We start from the raw sequence: 14,874 nt of genomic DNA, 5'->3' as shown, positions 1-14,874 counted from the left end.
GTGGTTGACTATATGGCTTTATTTAGACCAGGGGCTGGGGTCCACCAGGCCCTAGCTTCTCTCCAAGAGGCACCTGACTGGTTTGTGCTGGGATTGTAGAGTGTCCCCAAGTCCCTCGTGGTGACACTGGCACTGTGTCAGTGCTGGGGAGGGGGCTGGGGTGGCACTGTGGGTCCCAGGGGTGAGGGGTGGTGGGGGCCTGCCAGGAAAGCTCTGGCAGGAAGGGGGAGGGGGGAGCTCTGGGTCCCCTTCAGGTGCTGTGGGAAGGGGAGAGGCCAGAGCTGGCACCCCAGAGGCCCCCTGCAGGGGTGGCAGGAGGTGGCCCAGGGGTGTCCCTGTGAAGGTCCCACTGTGGCTGCTCAGCCAAGTCCGTCATGTGGCAGGGCTGGAGAAGCTGTGTGTGTCCGTGGGCCTGCAGGAGCCCCTTGGCTGCAGATCCTTGCTGAGGGGCCTTGCTGGGGGCCAGTGGTGCTGGGAGGGTCTCTGGGCCACCTCCTGCCCCCGTGGAGGGTCAGGACCATGGCCAGGGTGGGAGCAGAGACCCTCAGGCATCCCTGTCCTTGGTGGCCACAGGAGCTGGGGCAGGATGGGCTGCTAGGCTCCAGGCTGAGTTAGACGTTTTCCTTCTCCTCTTCAGGATGGAATATGGGGCTGCTGTGAGGGGAGAGTCCCCACAACCCCCCACCACCACCCATGTTTGCCCCTGACCTCTGCTGAGCCCCCTCCCTTGGAGCTTAGTGCCCCATCCTCTGTGTGACCCCAAACCCCCATAGAGGAGCACCCCCATGGATGTGGGGAGCTGAGTCCCCTCAAAGAGGCACAGCCCCTCCTGTACTCCCCACCTGGACACCTGGGCCCTCCCTGACCTCTGCCCCCAAGCCCTGGCCAGCAAATCCCCAGCATTCGGGGCAGGACTTTGGGATGGGCTCCTCTGTCCCCACTCCCTGCCCTCCAGGGTGGGTGTGTCCCCATCAGGGTCCCGAGGCTGGGTGACCCCTGCCTGGCAGGCTCAGCCCCTACCTGAGCTGGGGGGTGCAGTGTAGGCCACATCCACACGGTCACCTGCAAGGAGAAGGGTGGTGACCGTGGGCGGGGAGGAGCTGCTCCCTTAACGAGCCAAAGCTCATCAGTGGGAGCTGGGAGCTCAGCCAGACCCCACTGAGCCCCTGGGGCTGCAGGGGTGCCAGCAGGGCCGGGGGACACCGCCCTGCAGGCTCACCTGTCTCATAGTAGTCGTACAGGGACACGGTAGCTGGCTGCAGGTTGCTCACCAGGAAGTCTTGCTGGGCTCGGAAGGAAAAGGTCTCCTCCTCCTTGCTCAGCTGTGGAGACAGCCCAGAGGGGAGGTGCAGCCACTCACCATGGGGAAACCCCCCACATCCCAGGGCTCCTGCTCCTGTCCCCATCTCACCTGCTCCAGGTAAATGGTCACCTGGTCGGGCTGCACCTCCACCTTCTTCACCAGGTTCTGCCTCTTCAGCTGCAGGGACACAGCTCAGGAAGGGCCACAGCTGCTCCATGGGTGCCCAGCCCCCCAAGCAGGTGTCCCTCCGTGTCCCACAGCCCCCAGGCCTGGGACCTGTGGGATGGGGTATTCCAGAGGTGTCAGGGGGCTCCTCACCTCCACCACGGATTTCTTGTCCGGGCTGTAGCCCGATGGCAGCTTGGCCTCGATGACAACCATGTTGGTGGCAGGACGCTCCCCGCTGTACCTGCAAGTGCAGAGCCCCAGGGTGGCCTTGGGGATTCCCTTGCCCCTGGCTGCTCCTGTCCTCCCCAAACCCGGGCCAGCCCCAGTCCTACCGTGCCCAGAGCCGCAGCAGGAACTGGGGGCTCTGTGTGCCCGCCAGCGGCTCCGCCTCCACCCGCAGCTCAAACACCCTCGTGCTGGGAGGGGGGGGCACGTTGTAGCGCAGGGTCACCTGGGGGGGACAGCACAGGGTGAGGCCAGTGAGGGGACAGGGACAGGGTCAAGGACAGGGGGCCCAGGCTGTGCCCACCTGTGCCAGGGCACAGCCCTGCCCGCGGGTTTGCAGCCTGTAGGTGCCCGGCAGCTCGGCCAGGGCCGCCCGCTGCAGCACCAGCCGGTTGCTGCTGTCCAGCACAAAGTCCTGCGCTGTCCCCGTGGGCGATGTCACCGTCACTGTGAAGTCCCCGTCGTTGCCATAGGTCAGGGCAGCGTATTTGGCCAGGGCTTGCAGAGCCACCACGGTGTCCTGTGCACAGGGACAGCGCCAGGGTCACCCCTGAGAGCGGCTCCCAGGAGGGGCCGGTCTGGAGCAGCCCCTGGAGCCCAGGGCCGGTACCTGCGTGGAGGCAAAGCCCCCGTAGGGGTTCTGCTGCTTGCAGAGCCAGTGGGCGATCCGGGACGCCGTCCCCAGGTCAGCAGGGGACACGGAGGGCTGGGACAGGTAGGCCAGCAGAACATAGGCTGTCATCTCCACCTCGGCCGGTGCAGCCGCGGCCCAGGACAGCTCCGAGGGCTTCTGAGCCTTCCCCTTCCTCTGCCAGTAGAGCTGCCCCTCTGGGGGAGGGGGGCAGCAGCTCAGCCCCTGCTGCAGGCTGGGCTGGGCCCCTTGCAGAGGTGGCAGTGCCCACATGCCCCTGCCTGGCCGCACCTGTGCTGACGCTGTGCTGGGCCAGGCGCTGCAGCTGTTCCTGCTGCTGCTCCCGCAGCCCCGCCAGCCCGAACACGTAGGCGAGCAGGGCTTGTGTGTAGTGGTTGTCCGTGGGAGAAGCCTCCAGGCACTTCAGGGCTGAGCTCACTGCCGGCTCCTGGCGTGGCAGCGGAGTCAGGAGCCAGCCCTGAGTCTCACTCAGAGACCCCAGTGCTGCCCAGCACGACCAGCTGTGCCCAGTCTGGGCTGTGAGGTGGCCTGGAATGGCCAATCCTGTCCCCACACCACCAGTCCCTGTGGGGAGGAAGGGTCCATCCTCACCAGCGTGGGTAGCCCCAGCTCCAGCATCGCTGCCGTCACATACGCCGAGAGTGAGAGCTCATCCGAGACACCGCCCTGCAGGGGGACAGCAGGACCCGGGTCCGGCTGGGCTGTGACACCAGGGACACCCCACTGCCCAGAGCACACTGTGGGTCCCCACCCCAGCCCCTGCCCCACCTGCAGGGCATTGTTGAAGAGTTTGCCCGTGCTGCGGAAGCAGCCGCTCTGCCTCTGGTGCTGCCGCAGCCAGCGCAGCGCGTCCGTGATGTGCCGCTCCTCGATGGCCACGTAGGCTCGGGCCTGCCCGAAGGACTTGAGGACAAACGCTGTCAGCCTGGAGCCAGGGAGGCATCAGAGGGCTGAGGGTCAGCACTGGGGCTCCCTGGGTGGCAGGAGGGGTGCTGGGAGCTGCAGAGCCCTCACCAGGTATTGCCCCTGCGGTCACTCTTGCCAAAGGCACTGTAGGAGCCGTCATCGTGTTTGTACAGCAGCTCCCGCTGGTACCCTGCAGGAGGACATGGGGCAGAGCACTGTTTCTGTGCCCAGGGGACCCCAGAGAGCCAGGTGGAGTAGGGAGGGGGCTGTGGGACAGTGGTGTCCCTCCTGGGGGGCAGGGTGGCACTGACCGCTCTGCAGGAAGCCCTGTGCCTTGGCGCGGATGTCCGGCAGCAGCTGCCCCGTCTTCTCCAGGTACTGCTGGATGTAGATGTTGGGGGCAAAGCGAACCATGTTCTGCTCCCCACAGCCATAGGGCATGGCCAGGAGGCTGTCCAGGTTCTGCAGGGCATTGCCCAGGATGTCACCTGTCCCAGGGGGACACATCATCAGCTGTGCCCCTGCCACCAGCACCCGTGTCCCCCGTGTCAGCTCCGGGTGTTCCCATGTCCTGCTGAGCCTGGGGACCTCTGCACCCAGCCTGTCCCCCGAGTCCCCAGGCCACCCCAGCCTGTCCCTTACCCATCACAGTGACGTGGGCTCTCTGGGAGCTCTCCAGGATGTTTGGAGGAATCTCCAAGGAGACTTCTTCAGCACCTGTGGGGATAGAGGGCCATGACAGTGGGAATGCCCAGCTCTTCCCGGCCAGTCCCATGGCAGCCTCACCCACCCCATTCCTGCCCAGGCACCCTGGCCTTTGGCTCCTCTCGGCTGGTGGCCTGTGTAACCAGTCTTACCTTCCTGGCAGAGCAGGGAGCTGTGAGCCTTCTCCACCAGGATCCCCCCGGACTGTGAGGAAGCAGCACCAGAGTCAGTCAGGAGGAGGGACCTGCCTGTCCTCCTGTCCCCTGGGTCAGCCTGGCTTCATGTCTGGGTGCTCTCCCACTGGCCCTCAAGGGCTGTTTGCACCCTGCTCCCAAATCCATCCCATTTTCCTCTTCCACAACCCTCTGACCTGCACCAGCAGGGGCTTTATCACAGTGTCCACACGGCCCTGGGCTGGTACCAGGGGCAGCTCATTGCCACAGGGCTCGGTGGAGCTGAGGGCCTCGGTGCTCACGGTGATGTTCACCTCTCCTGCAGGTGCAAACACAGCCCTCAGTCCCCAGGGAGCCCCCAAACCTGAGCACAGCCCCCCAGGCTTGGGGGTGGGTTGGGGGTCCCCAGGAAGGGTGGGAGTGGAGTAAGGGAGAACTGCCCAGGTGCCCTGGCATTCCTGCCCTCCCTGCCCACCCTGCCCCATCCCCTGAGAGGGTCCCCAGGCAGCAGGGTGGGGTGGTGGCAGCTCTGTACCCAGGCTGGTGGCTCGCACGCCCCACTGGAAGGTCTTGGCTTCGTCTGCACAGACACAGCCCCTGTAGGAGTCCCCTGTGCCTGGTGACACCTCCAGCTCTGCCGACTCTGCCAGTGTCACCTGAACCTGCAGGGCATGGCCACGGCTGCATCAGAGCCCACCGCCAGGGCACCTACCTGGGCCTCACCTGCACCTGCCAGAGCACGGGCACAGCCCCATCAGCCCCTGCCACAGCCCGGGGTCCCTGCCCCTGCCACAGCCCAGGGTCTCCTCTCCATCAGCCCCTGCCACACCCCAGGGTCCCTGCCCCTGTCACACCCCAGGGTCCCCTCTCCATCAGCCCCTGTCCCACCCCGGGTCCCCGCTCCATCAGCCCCTGCCACACCCCGGGGTCCCTGCCACAGCCCAGAGTCCCTGCCCTGTCCCACCCCAGGGTCCCTGCCCTGTCCCACCCCGGGTCCCCGCTCCATCAGCCCCTGCCACACCCCGGGGTCCCTGCCCCTGTCTCACCCCAGGGTCCCCTCTCCATCAGCCCCTGCCACACCCCAGAGTCCCTGCCCCTGTCCCACCCTGGGTCCCCGCTCCATCAGCCCCTGCCACACCCCGGGATCCCTGCCCCTGCCACAGCCCAGGGTCCCTGCCTTGTCCCACCCCGGGTCCCCGCTCCATCAGCCCCTGCCACACCCCGGGGTCCCTGCCCTGTCCCACCCCGGGGTCCCCGCTCCATCAGCCCCTGTCCCACCCCAGGGTCCCTGCCCTGTCCCACCCCGGGTCCCCGCTCCATCAGCCCCTGCCACAGCCCAGGGTCCCTGCCCCTGCCACACCCCAGGGTCCCCTCTCCATCAGCCCCTGTCCCACCCCGGGTCCCCGCTCCATCAGCCCCTGCCACCCCCGGGTCCCGCCCGGCCCCGCTCACCCTCAGGCACTGGCGCAGGTAGTTGAAGACGGTGGCCCTGAGGGTGAAGGTCTCGTGGCGCACCACGGCGTAGGGCAGCGCCAGCTCCACGAAGAAGGGCTGGAAGGCCGTGAGGGTGACAGCAGGGGACAGCCCCAGGCCCTGCGGGGCCGTGCAGAACATCCCAGCCTCCCACTCCGTGATGGCATCGGGCACTGTCACCGTCACCTCGGCAGAGCCGCCCTCCCTGCGGCACGGAGAACGTCGTGAGGCCACCACCGTGGCTGGTGGCATCGCCTGGGTGGCACCGCTGGGACACTGCTGGTGCCATCCCACAGGGAGAAGGAGTCATGAGGTCCCCAACTCCCTTCCCTTGGGAACTCCTCTCACCCCACAGGGACCAGGTCCCACAGCCACGTCTCTGGGAAATACACCCGGGGTGCTGGGGGCTCTTCCCTGCCCTCGATGCCTGGGAAGTCTCGGTTGGACTCTCCCACAAGTCTTGGGATAATATTGCTTTCCACCATGTTGGGTAGTGCCACTGCTCCTGAAAAACGCAGAACAGAACTTAGGGGGCTCAGGTCTCAGCTGGACCTTGCCTGCAGCCAGCACAAGGGTGACCAAGATCCTTTCCCATCCTCTTCCATCCTCTTTGATGCCAAGGGTATTTTCTGGATGGCTCCAAGTGCCCTGAGGACAGAGCAGCCAGGACTGGCCACCAGCTCTTTGCTCTTTTCAGCACAAGGGCTGTGCTCACCTCCAGGGCCTGCCATTCCAACAATGGGGTACATGGACATGGACATGGGCATGCAGTCCTCCCTGGTCTTGGCATTGGTGAAGAGCTTCAGTGCTGCATCCTGTGAAAAAGCAGAGGTTGTCCACCTCCCACAGCCAGCAGAAGGAATATCCCCATTCCAGCAGTGAGTAGTCCCAGAGCTTCAGAAAACAAGTGGAGAAGGAGCCTGGGCTTGGCAGGAAAGGGGAGTCCTTTGCCACAAGTGTGGCTTCCCCAGCACTTGGGAGGAGCATGGGTGGCTCCTGGATGGGGAAGAACCAGGAGGACCAGGCAGGCAGGGGCTTCACCTGGAATAACTTGTAGGTTTCCAGCTTGGTGTCTCTCCAGTAAAAGTAGCAGGATGGTTCGTCCTGGATGCTGTGGGGGTAGTTGAATTCGGGTAGTGTTTTGTAGACCTGGGAATAAAGATGTGCAAAAACCTCATTTTCAGAGCACAGGGCTCTGCCCGGGAGCCACCACAGCACTGGGTCCATGTGAAGGACATGAGCCAGTGTCATCCCACCCCCAGCCAGGCTGCTCCTGGGGCTGCAGGGGGACCCCAGGCAGGGCCAGCACTCACAGCCTCAGCGTTGAGCTCAGCCTCGGGCTTCAGGAGCAGCACGCTGCGATCCACAGCTCGCACAGCGCACAGCGAGCCCGGGGCAGCCCCCAGCTGCAGCCTCAGCGCCGCCCCAGGCAGGGCCCTGGCCTCTGAAAACGCCATCTTCACCTGCACAGGGACATCAGGGGACAGGGCAGAGGGCAGGCACCTCCTGTGGAGGGGCTGGACCGAGCCACAGGTAGGGAGGGCTCTTCTCAGAGGGTTTGGGGATCAGGGAGTGGGGTGAGAGACTGTGATGCACCTGGAGCAGGATGGGTCCCAAGGCAGGCAGCCATGGACACCCCAGTTCCTCTCACCTGGTTGGGGAAGCACTTGGCCACGTGGAGCTCGGTGCTGTCAGCCACCATCTCGCCGTTGGGCAGCACCACGTAGACCAGAAGCCTGGCCATGGGCGCCAGCTCCAGCCCGATGGGCAGCTCCAGGGAGAGGGAGACTCTCTGTCCTGGGCCATGGAAAGCAGGGAGGTGTTACCCAGAGAAACTGCAGCTGCTCCAGCCCTGGGAGTGTCCAAGGCCGGGTTGGACAGAGCTTGGAGCACCCTGGGAGAGTGAAAGGTGTCCCTGCCCAGGATGGGCTTGGAGGCCCCTTCTAACCCAACCCTTCCATGGTTCTGTGAGGAGCAGCACAGGGAGCAGAGCCCTGCACAGCCCCTCTGCCATGGGACATACCAGGCTCTGCAGTGACCTCTTTCCTGAAGATGCTGGTAATGGTCCCCTTGGCCAGGACCTGCAGAGGAGGGGGTGAGAACAAAACAGATGCTGAGTGTGGAATCCAAGTCCCCTGATGGAGGACAGACCCACCATGAGAGTTCTGGGATGATTTTTAACCATGCTCAGTCTCCAGCTCCCCATCTCCCGTGGGGGTGCCGGCCCAACAGTGGCAGCAGCCACCTCCTCTGACAGGTCCCTGTGTCTTCAGGACAGGTTGTTCATTGTCCTGTCCCTGGGGACACCACCATGAACATCTGTGGAGATGTGACCTGTCCCACACAACCGCCCCAATTCCTGCTGCCCTCCCTCCCTGGGCCAGGGCTCACCATGAAAACCAGATCCAGGTTCTTTGGCTCACTGCCTAAAGCCTCCTTGCCAAAGATGGAATCCAGGTGGAGCAGCTGGGGCTGGCCGCAGGGCAGCTCCCCCTCCGGGTCACGGATGTGCAGGAAGCTGCCGCTCTTCGACGAGTAGGGCACGACTGTCAGAAAGGCCACTCGGGAGGCTGCTGAGCCCTCCAGGCTCTCAGCTGTCCTGTTGACTTCAGCCTGAGGTGGGAATCAGGGGCTGAATCCACCCAGCAGCCCCCAAGGCCGCTCCAAGGCATCCACTGGAGGAAGCAGCTCCAGGACCTGCGAGGGGGACACGGGTGGGGCACTGACCCGCAAGGAGACTCTGCCTCTCCAGCCAGAGGCATCCAGCTGGAAGGAGGCTCTCCCTGAGCTGTCTGTCACAAAGCTGTGTATCTTCTGTTCTCCCTTGTTCATGACCAAGAGCAGGACCTGCTTCTGGGGCAGCCCAGAGCTGCCAGCTCGCTGCACCCGGACCTGTGCCAGGAGGGAAGGGGAGATGGGGCTGCAGCCATGGCAGAACAGGGCAGGGGGTGGGCAGGACCAGGCTGGGAGCAGCAGGGGCAGGTGAGCCCTGCAGGGAGGGGGGACCCTCCATTACCGTGCCGGTGTAGGGGAGGCCGGGCTTGTAGACATGGTCGGGCTTCTCAAAGGTGACTGTGACTATTTCGGGCAAAACCTTGCAGCTCTTGGTGCTCTTCATCTCCAGCCCTGAGGAGAGAGAGTGAGGAGCTCAGGGAGTTGCAGGGACACAAGGCACAGCTTAGCTCCAGCCAGTGACCCTGTCCCCAGGCAGAGAAGGTCCCTGGGCATTTGGGTTTCTATCTGCAGCTCCAGCATGGTTTGCATCTCCTACAAGAGCAGCAGAAGTCCTGTGGAATATTTCACATCTAAAATTGGGGTGCAGCTGGGGGCAGACACTTCAGAAAAGACTTCACCAAAGCAGCATCACGAGGGGCTGCTGTGCACAGAGACCAGCCCAGCTGTCCCTCCTCTCCAGCCAGGCCAGGCACTCCTGGTGTGACGAGGTGGTGAGTATGGGATGAGCTGGGAGGCAAAGCTGCCCTGCCAGCCTGGGTGAACCCAACCACTCTGCACTGCCAGGACTCAGCTCCCAGCTCTGCAGAGCTGCTGGATTTTGGAAAGGTGTTTGTCCCTTTCCTCTGCTTGGAATTGGCAGTCTTGTCAGGCTGACCTGACTCACACCCCATCCAAACTCCAACCCTGCATGTGCACCCCGAAATCCCAGCGGTGCTTTTGGGTGTTCCTGGAGAAGGTCAATCCCTTGGGGGCACGTAGGGATGGCCACACCCCCACTCCCACCTGTCCCATCCTCCACCAGCAATGCCTCCACTTCAAGTTCCTCCCTCAACTGCAAGGTGGTCTCAAAGTCAGCCAAGGAAACCTCTGTGGACAAGCAGCCGTTCTTCCCTGTCTGGAGGGAAGATCAGCCCTGTCAGCAGCATTCCCAGGAAGGAGCCATGCCAGTGACACCCCAGTCCCAGCCACACTCACCTGCCCAGTGACCTGGGTGCAGGTCTTCCTCCTCCGGTAAGGCGAGAGCTGCTGGCTGAAGCACAGGCCAGCCTGGACCTTCCCCTGCACAGGCTTCCCGTAGGTGTAGCTGTGTGGGGACAGTGGAGAGCCAGGGGGCTCACCCTGCCAGATCCCCCCGTTCCCAGATCCCCCCATCCCTCCCATTCCCTGTTCCCTGTTCCCAGATCCACCCCGTTCCCTGTTCCCAGATCCCCCCATTCCCTGTTCCCAGATCCCTCCCTCCCCCCTGTTCTCTGTTCCCAAATCTCCCCATCCCCCCGTTCCCCGTTCCCTGTTCCCTGATCCTCCCATTCCCCATTCCCTGTTCCCAGATCTCCCCCGTTCCCTGTTCCCTGATCCTCCCATTCCCTCATCCCCCCCTTCCCTGTTCCCAGATCCCCCCGTTCCCCGTTCCCAGATCCCCCCATTCCCCATTCCCAGATTCCCCCATTCCCCCATTCCCTGTTCCCAGATCCCCCCATTCCCCCATTCCCCGTTCCCCGATCCCCCATTCCCCATTCCCCCCATTCCCTGTTCCCAGATCCCCCCATTCCCCGTTCCCAGATCCCCCATTCCCCATTCCCCCATTCCCCGTTCCCCGTTCCCCATTCCCCGTTCCCCGCTCCCCGTTCCCCGTTCCCCGTTCCCCGATCCCCCCGTTCCCCGTTCCCCGATCCCCGTTCCCCGTTCCCCGATCCCCCCTCCCCGTTCCCCGTTCCCCGTTCCCCGTTCCCAGATCCCCCCATCCCTCCATTCCCCGTTCCCAGATCCCCGTTCCCCGTTCCCCGTTCCCCGTTCCCCGTTCCCAGCTCACCGCCCACAGATCCGCACAGGGACTGTCTCGTCCTTCTCCCGCAGCGCGCTGGGCAGATGAATGATCACCTCGAACTTGGGCAGCACTGGTGGGCAGGCACAAGGACACAGGGTGGTCACTCCCAGGACGGTGACAACATCTCCTGGGTGGCTGGAGGGGGTCAAGAGCTGCTGCCCGTGGTGGGATCCCACTTCCCGGTCCCCGTGTACCGTATTCCTCCACGCTGAAGGAACGGCTCTTCCCCTCCACGCTGATGGTGTAGGTGCCCAGGGCCGGCTCCGAGGCCAGCGGGAGGGACAAATCCACGATTCCCTGCCGAGGCGTCACCTCCCGCCACTGCGCGATGCGGTTCCCGCTGGGATCCTGCGCAGGGACGGCGGGATCAGCGCCCGGGCAGCCCGGCAAACACCCCCGGCCGTGTCCTGTGCCCCCTCTCCCAGCCCACCCCGCTCCTGCGTGTCCCAAACTGACCTTCAGGAACACCAGGGGCAGCTGGAAGGCAAAGAGAGGATGGTCAGAGGAGTAATTCCATTCCTTGGGGTCTCACCAGGGATGGGGCACAGATCATTTCTGTGGGATGCTGTGAACTTCCCAGCCCTCAAGATGCTTTGGGATGGATTTTGAACCTGGCTCTAGCAGGGATGAGCCGAGGGCACTGCCAGCAGGGCACAGAGAGGTGGCATCACTAGGAAGTGCCTTAGGAAGGGTCTAGAACCCTTTAATCTGGGAACATCCTGCACTTCCAGTGGTTGCTCAGGGGTGCCAGAGGCTGAGCCTGCCGGTGTTCCTGGTGTCTGACGGATACCAGCACATTCCCCACCCACTCACCAGGGCTGCATCCCCAGCTGGGAGCTGGTGCGGGCACATTCCCGTGCCACACGTGCCCTCTGCTTTCTCCTTCCTGATCCGGCTGCAGCCCTGGGCAAACCTGCCCCGGGGCAGCTCCCTGGGCAGCATTCCCAAGGGAAAGGTGACTCCCACACCTCTCCCACGGCTGCAGGGAGCCTTGCTCACCTCCCCATCTCCCAGCCCTGCTCTCACCTTCTGGTTGCTGGGGGTCAGGTCTTTATCCAAAGAGACGACTCGGAACTTCACTGGGAAAGGAAACCGAGCTGGAGGAGCGGCTCCATGTGCAGGGAGGGGAATTCCCCATGGGAAGGTGGATGGAAATCCACCCTGAGCCCTCACTGCCCCTCCAGCAGCACGGCCTCCAGCGAGCCCTGGCACTGCCCTGTGCCAGCGCTGGGCATTCCAGGGCATCCCAGGATAATCCCTCCCGTTCCCAGGCAGTGCAGGAGCAAGGCTGGGCCTCTCCCCCAGCAGGGCAGGGTGGTCCCTCCTGCCCCCCTCACCTTCCTGCCCAGGCTTGTAGACAGCCTTGTCTGTCTGGATGAAGATCCCGGGGCTCAGAGCTCTCAGCATCACATTCCTCGACTGGGAGACATTCAGGGAATCTCCTTGGATCGAGACGTGCAGGGCCACGATTTCCTCCTTCCCTTTGGCCGGGGCTGGAGCCTGCAGGGGGAGCAGCAGGCTCAGGGTGAGCTCAAGGACAGTGCCCGGCCTCCCTCTGGGTGACCAGGGCACTGCCCACCCCAGGAGCCCCTTCCCGAGCTGGGCAGGGCCCCCCACACCCTGCAGGTTGCAAACAGCATCCCCCCAGCCACGGGGAGCTGGAGGAGCTCTGTAGTGTGACTAAAGGGTGAGATGGGGAAGCCACATCTGCTCCCAGTCCTGTGTGGAGCTGATGGAAATGACCTGGAGACCGCTCAGGGCCCCCCCTCCCTGCTCCCAGCTGGTTTGGGGTGACATTGGGGTGACACTCACAGGGAAGGTGACGTTCAGGTGCAGATGAGGCTCCAGGACCTCTGTGGTCAGCAGGGTGGTGGGTGGGGTGCTGCTGTCCCCCTGCAGCTGGACACGGAGCTGGACAGGCCCCTGGAGGTCACTGAGGTGCACCCAGAGCGTGGCAGGGTGTGGGTGGTACAGCACGGCCGGGGACAGCACCACGTAGCTCCTGGCAGGGACAAGGGGCAGCAGAGCCCTGGGGTGAGGCACATCCAGCATGGAGAGCTGGAAAATCCCCTGGGAGCACAGGAACCCCCCAGCTCCCCTCTCTGCTGCTGGGCTGCCCTTGGCTCCTCAGCTCAGAGGCACCAGGGCCATGTCCTCAGTGTTCCTGGGCAGAGAGACCCCAGCCTGAGCACTCCCACCCTGGGCAGCAATCAGGGCACGGGAGGGACTGAGTCCCACCAGGGATTGAATCCCACCAGGAATTGCAAGAGATCCAAGGTTAAACCATCCCAATAAGTACAGGAGGGATTGAAACCCAGCAGGAACTGCAAGGGAACCAAGGCTAAACCACCCCAATAAGCACAGGAGGGATTGAATCCCACCAGGAACTGCAAGGGAACTGAAGTTAAACCACCCCAATAAGCACAGGATGGATAGAATCCCACCAGGAATTGCAAGAGATCCAAGGTTAAACCATCCCAATAAGCACAGGAGGGGTTGAATCCCGCCAGGGATTGAATCCCACCAGGAATTGCAAGGGATCTGAAGTTAAACCACCCCAATAAGCACAGGAGGGATTGAATCCCACCAGGGATTGAATCCCACCAGGAATTGCAAGGGATCTGAAGTTAAACCATCCCAATAAGTACAGGAGGGATTGAATCCCAGCAGGAATTGCAAGGGAACTGAAGTTAAACCACCCCAATAAGCACAGGAGGGATTGAATCCCAGCAGGAATTGCAAGGGAGCCAAGGTTAAACCACCCCAATAAGCACAGAAGGGGTTGAATCCCACCAGGAACTGCAAGGGAACTGAAGTTAAACCACCCCAATAAGCACAGGATGGATAGAATCCCACCGGGGATTGAATCCCACCAGGAATTGCAAGGGAGCCAAGGTCAAACCACCCCAATAAGCACAGGAGGGATTGAGTCCCACCAGGGATTGAATCCCAGCAGGAATTTCAAGGGATCTGAAGTTAAACCATCCCAATAAGCACAGGAGGGATTGAATCCCGCCAGGAATTGCAAGGGAGCCGAAGTTAAACCACCCCAATAAGCACAGGAGGGGTTGAATCCCACCAGGGGATTGAATCCCACCAGGAATTTCAAGGGAGCCAAGGTCAAACCACCCCAATAAGCACAGGAGGGATTGAGTCCCACCAGGGATTGAATCCCAGCAGGAATTTCAAGGGAGCCGAGGTTGAAGCCATCCCAGCAGGCACAGGTGGACACACTTACGGTGCTCCAGAGGCCCCGGCTGAGAGGAGCAGGAGGGTGAAGAGGATGGGCAGGGCTGGGGACATCGTGTCTTCAGCTGGGTGTGGGTGCTGGGAACAGCCACTGCCTCCTCCTGCAGGTCTTGGGTCACTCTGGATCTGTGTCTGATCTGCTGCAGATGCTGAAATGGGATCCTTGTGTCCCATCCACTGGGGAAAGCGGGGCTGGCAGAGGAGCCCTGGGCTCCTGCAGATAAAGTCCAGGCAATGTTTGCCCTCTGCCCACAGCTTCCTGGGGTCAAGGATCCCAGGGATTTTTGCAATATTGGGAAAGGTCCCTGGAGCTTCAATTTTGGGCAGGAGCCACCTCCACACAGGTTTATGGGAAATGATTTCAGGAGGCAGCAGGAACACATGGAAAGTGAAAATAGGGAGCATAACATGAGGAGTGGCTGGCAGCTGGGGGTGATTTCTCAGAAAGGGAAAATTTACAGGATTTCAAATTTGAGTTTGGACTGATCACAAGTCCCAGGCTGGCTTTTTGCCCAGTTTTCTCATTTCATCCAATCTGGACAGAGGAACAGGATGGTGCTGGGATGTGGCATCTCTCCATCTGCTCCCATTCCACACGTAGGACACTGGCCAGGGCAGGGCTGAGCTGCTTCCCTCTGTCCTGGTGGGGATTTGGGGCAGTTGAGGAGCTCCATGACAGCCACAGGGTGTCCTGAGCACATCCCCTGCTCTGGGGCCTTGCAGCTCCTTTCCATGGAACCATGGAGTCACAGACTGGTTGGGTTGGAAGGGACCTTAAAGCACTTCCACCCCTGCCATGGCAGGGACACCTTCACTGTCCCAGGCTCCTCCAGGCCCTGTCCAGCCTGGCCTGGGACACTGCCAGGGTGGGGCAGCCACAGCTGCTCTGGGAATCTGTGCCAGGGCCTCCCAGGCAGCCATGGATGGGGCTGAGCTTTCCTGTGGGATCTCAGGGCTCTGTCCCCACACCTGCACAGCTCAGGTTTTGCTGGGCACAGCTCCCTTGGAGCCCCCTGGAGCAGCCCCACAGGCTGTGGGTGCCTGGAGGGGCTGGACCTGCCATCCCCAAGGACACGAGGCAGGGTGTGGGTGGGGGTCAGTGCCCTGCCAGACATCCCAGCGTGGCTGGATGGGACAGGGAGATCATGGCTCCCCCAGCAGTGCCAAGGCCACCACTGACCCCTGTCCCCAGGTGCCACATTCACACAGATGTGAAATCCTTCCTGGAATGGGGACTCCA

General features: G+C 62.8%; 1 protein-coding gene across 1 annotated transcript; it reads right to left on the bottom strand.

Moving 5' to 3' along the window:
- Position 1: 1 nt before the first annotated feature.
- LOC130264193 (alpha-2-macroglobulin-like protein 1) lies at positions 2-13,869 on the bottom strand. Its single transcript, XM_056512220.1, has 36 exons — positions 13,624-13,869; positions 12,198-12,387; positions 11,723-11,885; positions 11,412-11,464; positions 10,842-10,862; positions 10,580-10,733; positions 10,371-10,455; positions 9,536-9,644; positions 9,344-9,455; positions 8,622-8,731; positions 8,333-8,497; positions 7,997-8,218; positions 7,629-7,686; positions 7,257-7,402; positions 6,919-7,068; positions 6,647-6,754; positions 6,321-6,420; positions 5,954-6,110; positions 5,585-5,810; positions 4,668-4,794; positions 4,330-4,451; positions 4,112-4,163; positions 3,897-3,971; positions 3,566-3,742; positions 3,363-3,444; positions 3,117-3,273; positions 2,940-3,014; positions 2,619-2,775; positions 2,307-2,524; positions 2,001-2,216; positions 1,804-1,922; positions 1,622-1,712; positions 1,412-1,480; positions 1,220-1,322; positions 1,021-1,062; positions 2-631 (listed from the first exon to the last, which is right to left on the bottom strand). The coding sequence occupies exons 1-36, from the start codon at positions 13,806-13,808 to the stop codon at positions 612-614; spliced, it is 4,416 nt and encodes a 1,471-aa protein (XP_056368195.1). The 5' UTR covers positions 13,809-13,869; the 3' UTR covers positions 2-611.
- Between the last annotated feature and the right edge of the window lie 1,005 nt (positions 13,870-14,874).

This window comes from Oenanthe melanoleuca, chromosome 27 (genome assembly GCF_029582105.1).
Source record: "Oenanthe melanoleuca isolate GR-GAL-2019-014 chromosome 27, OMel1.0, whole genome shotgun sequence".
NCBI classification, from domain to species: Eukaryota; Metazoa; Chordata; class Aves; order Passeriformes; family Muscicapidae; genus Oenanthe; species Oenanthe melanoleuca.
The sequence above is the reverse complement of the archived record's forward strand: the minus strand, read 5'-3'. Positions and strand labels throughout refer to the sequence as shown.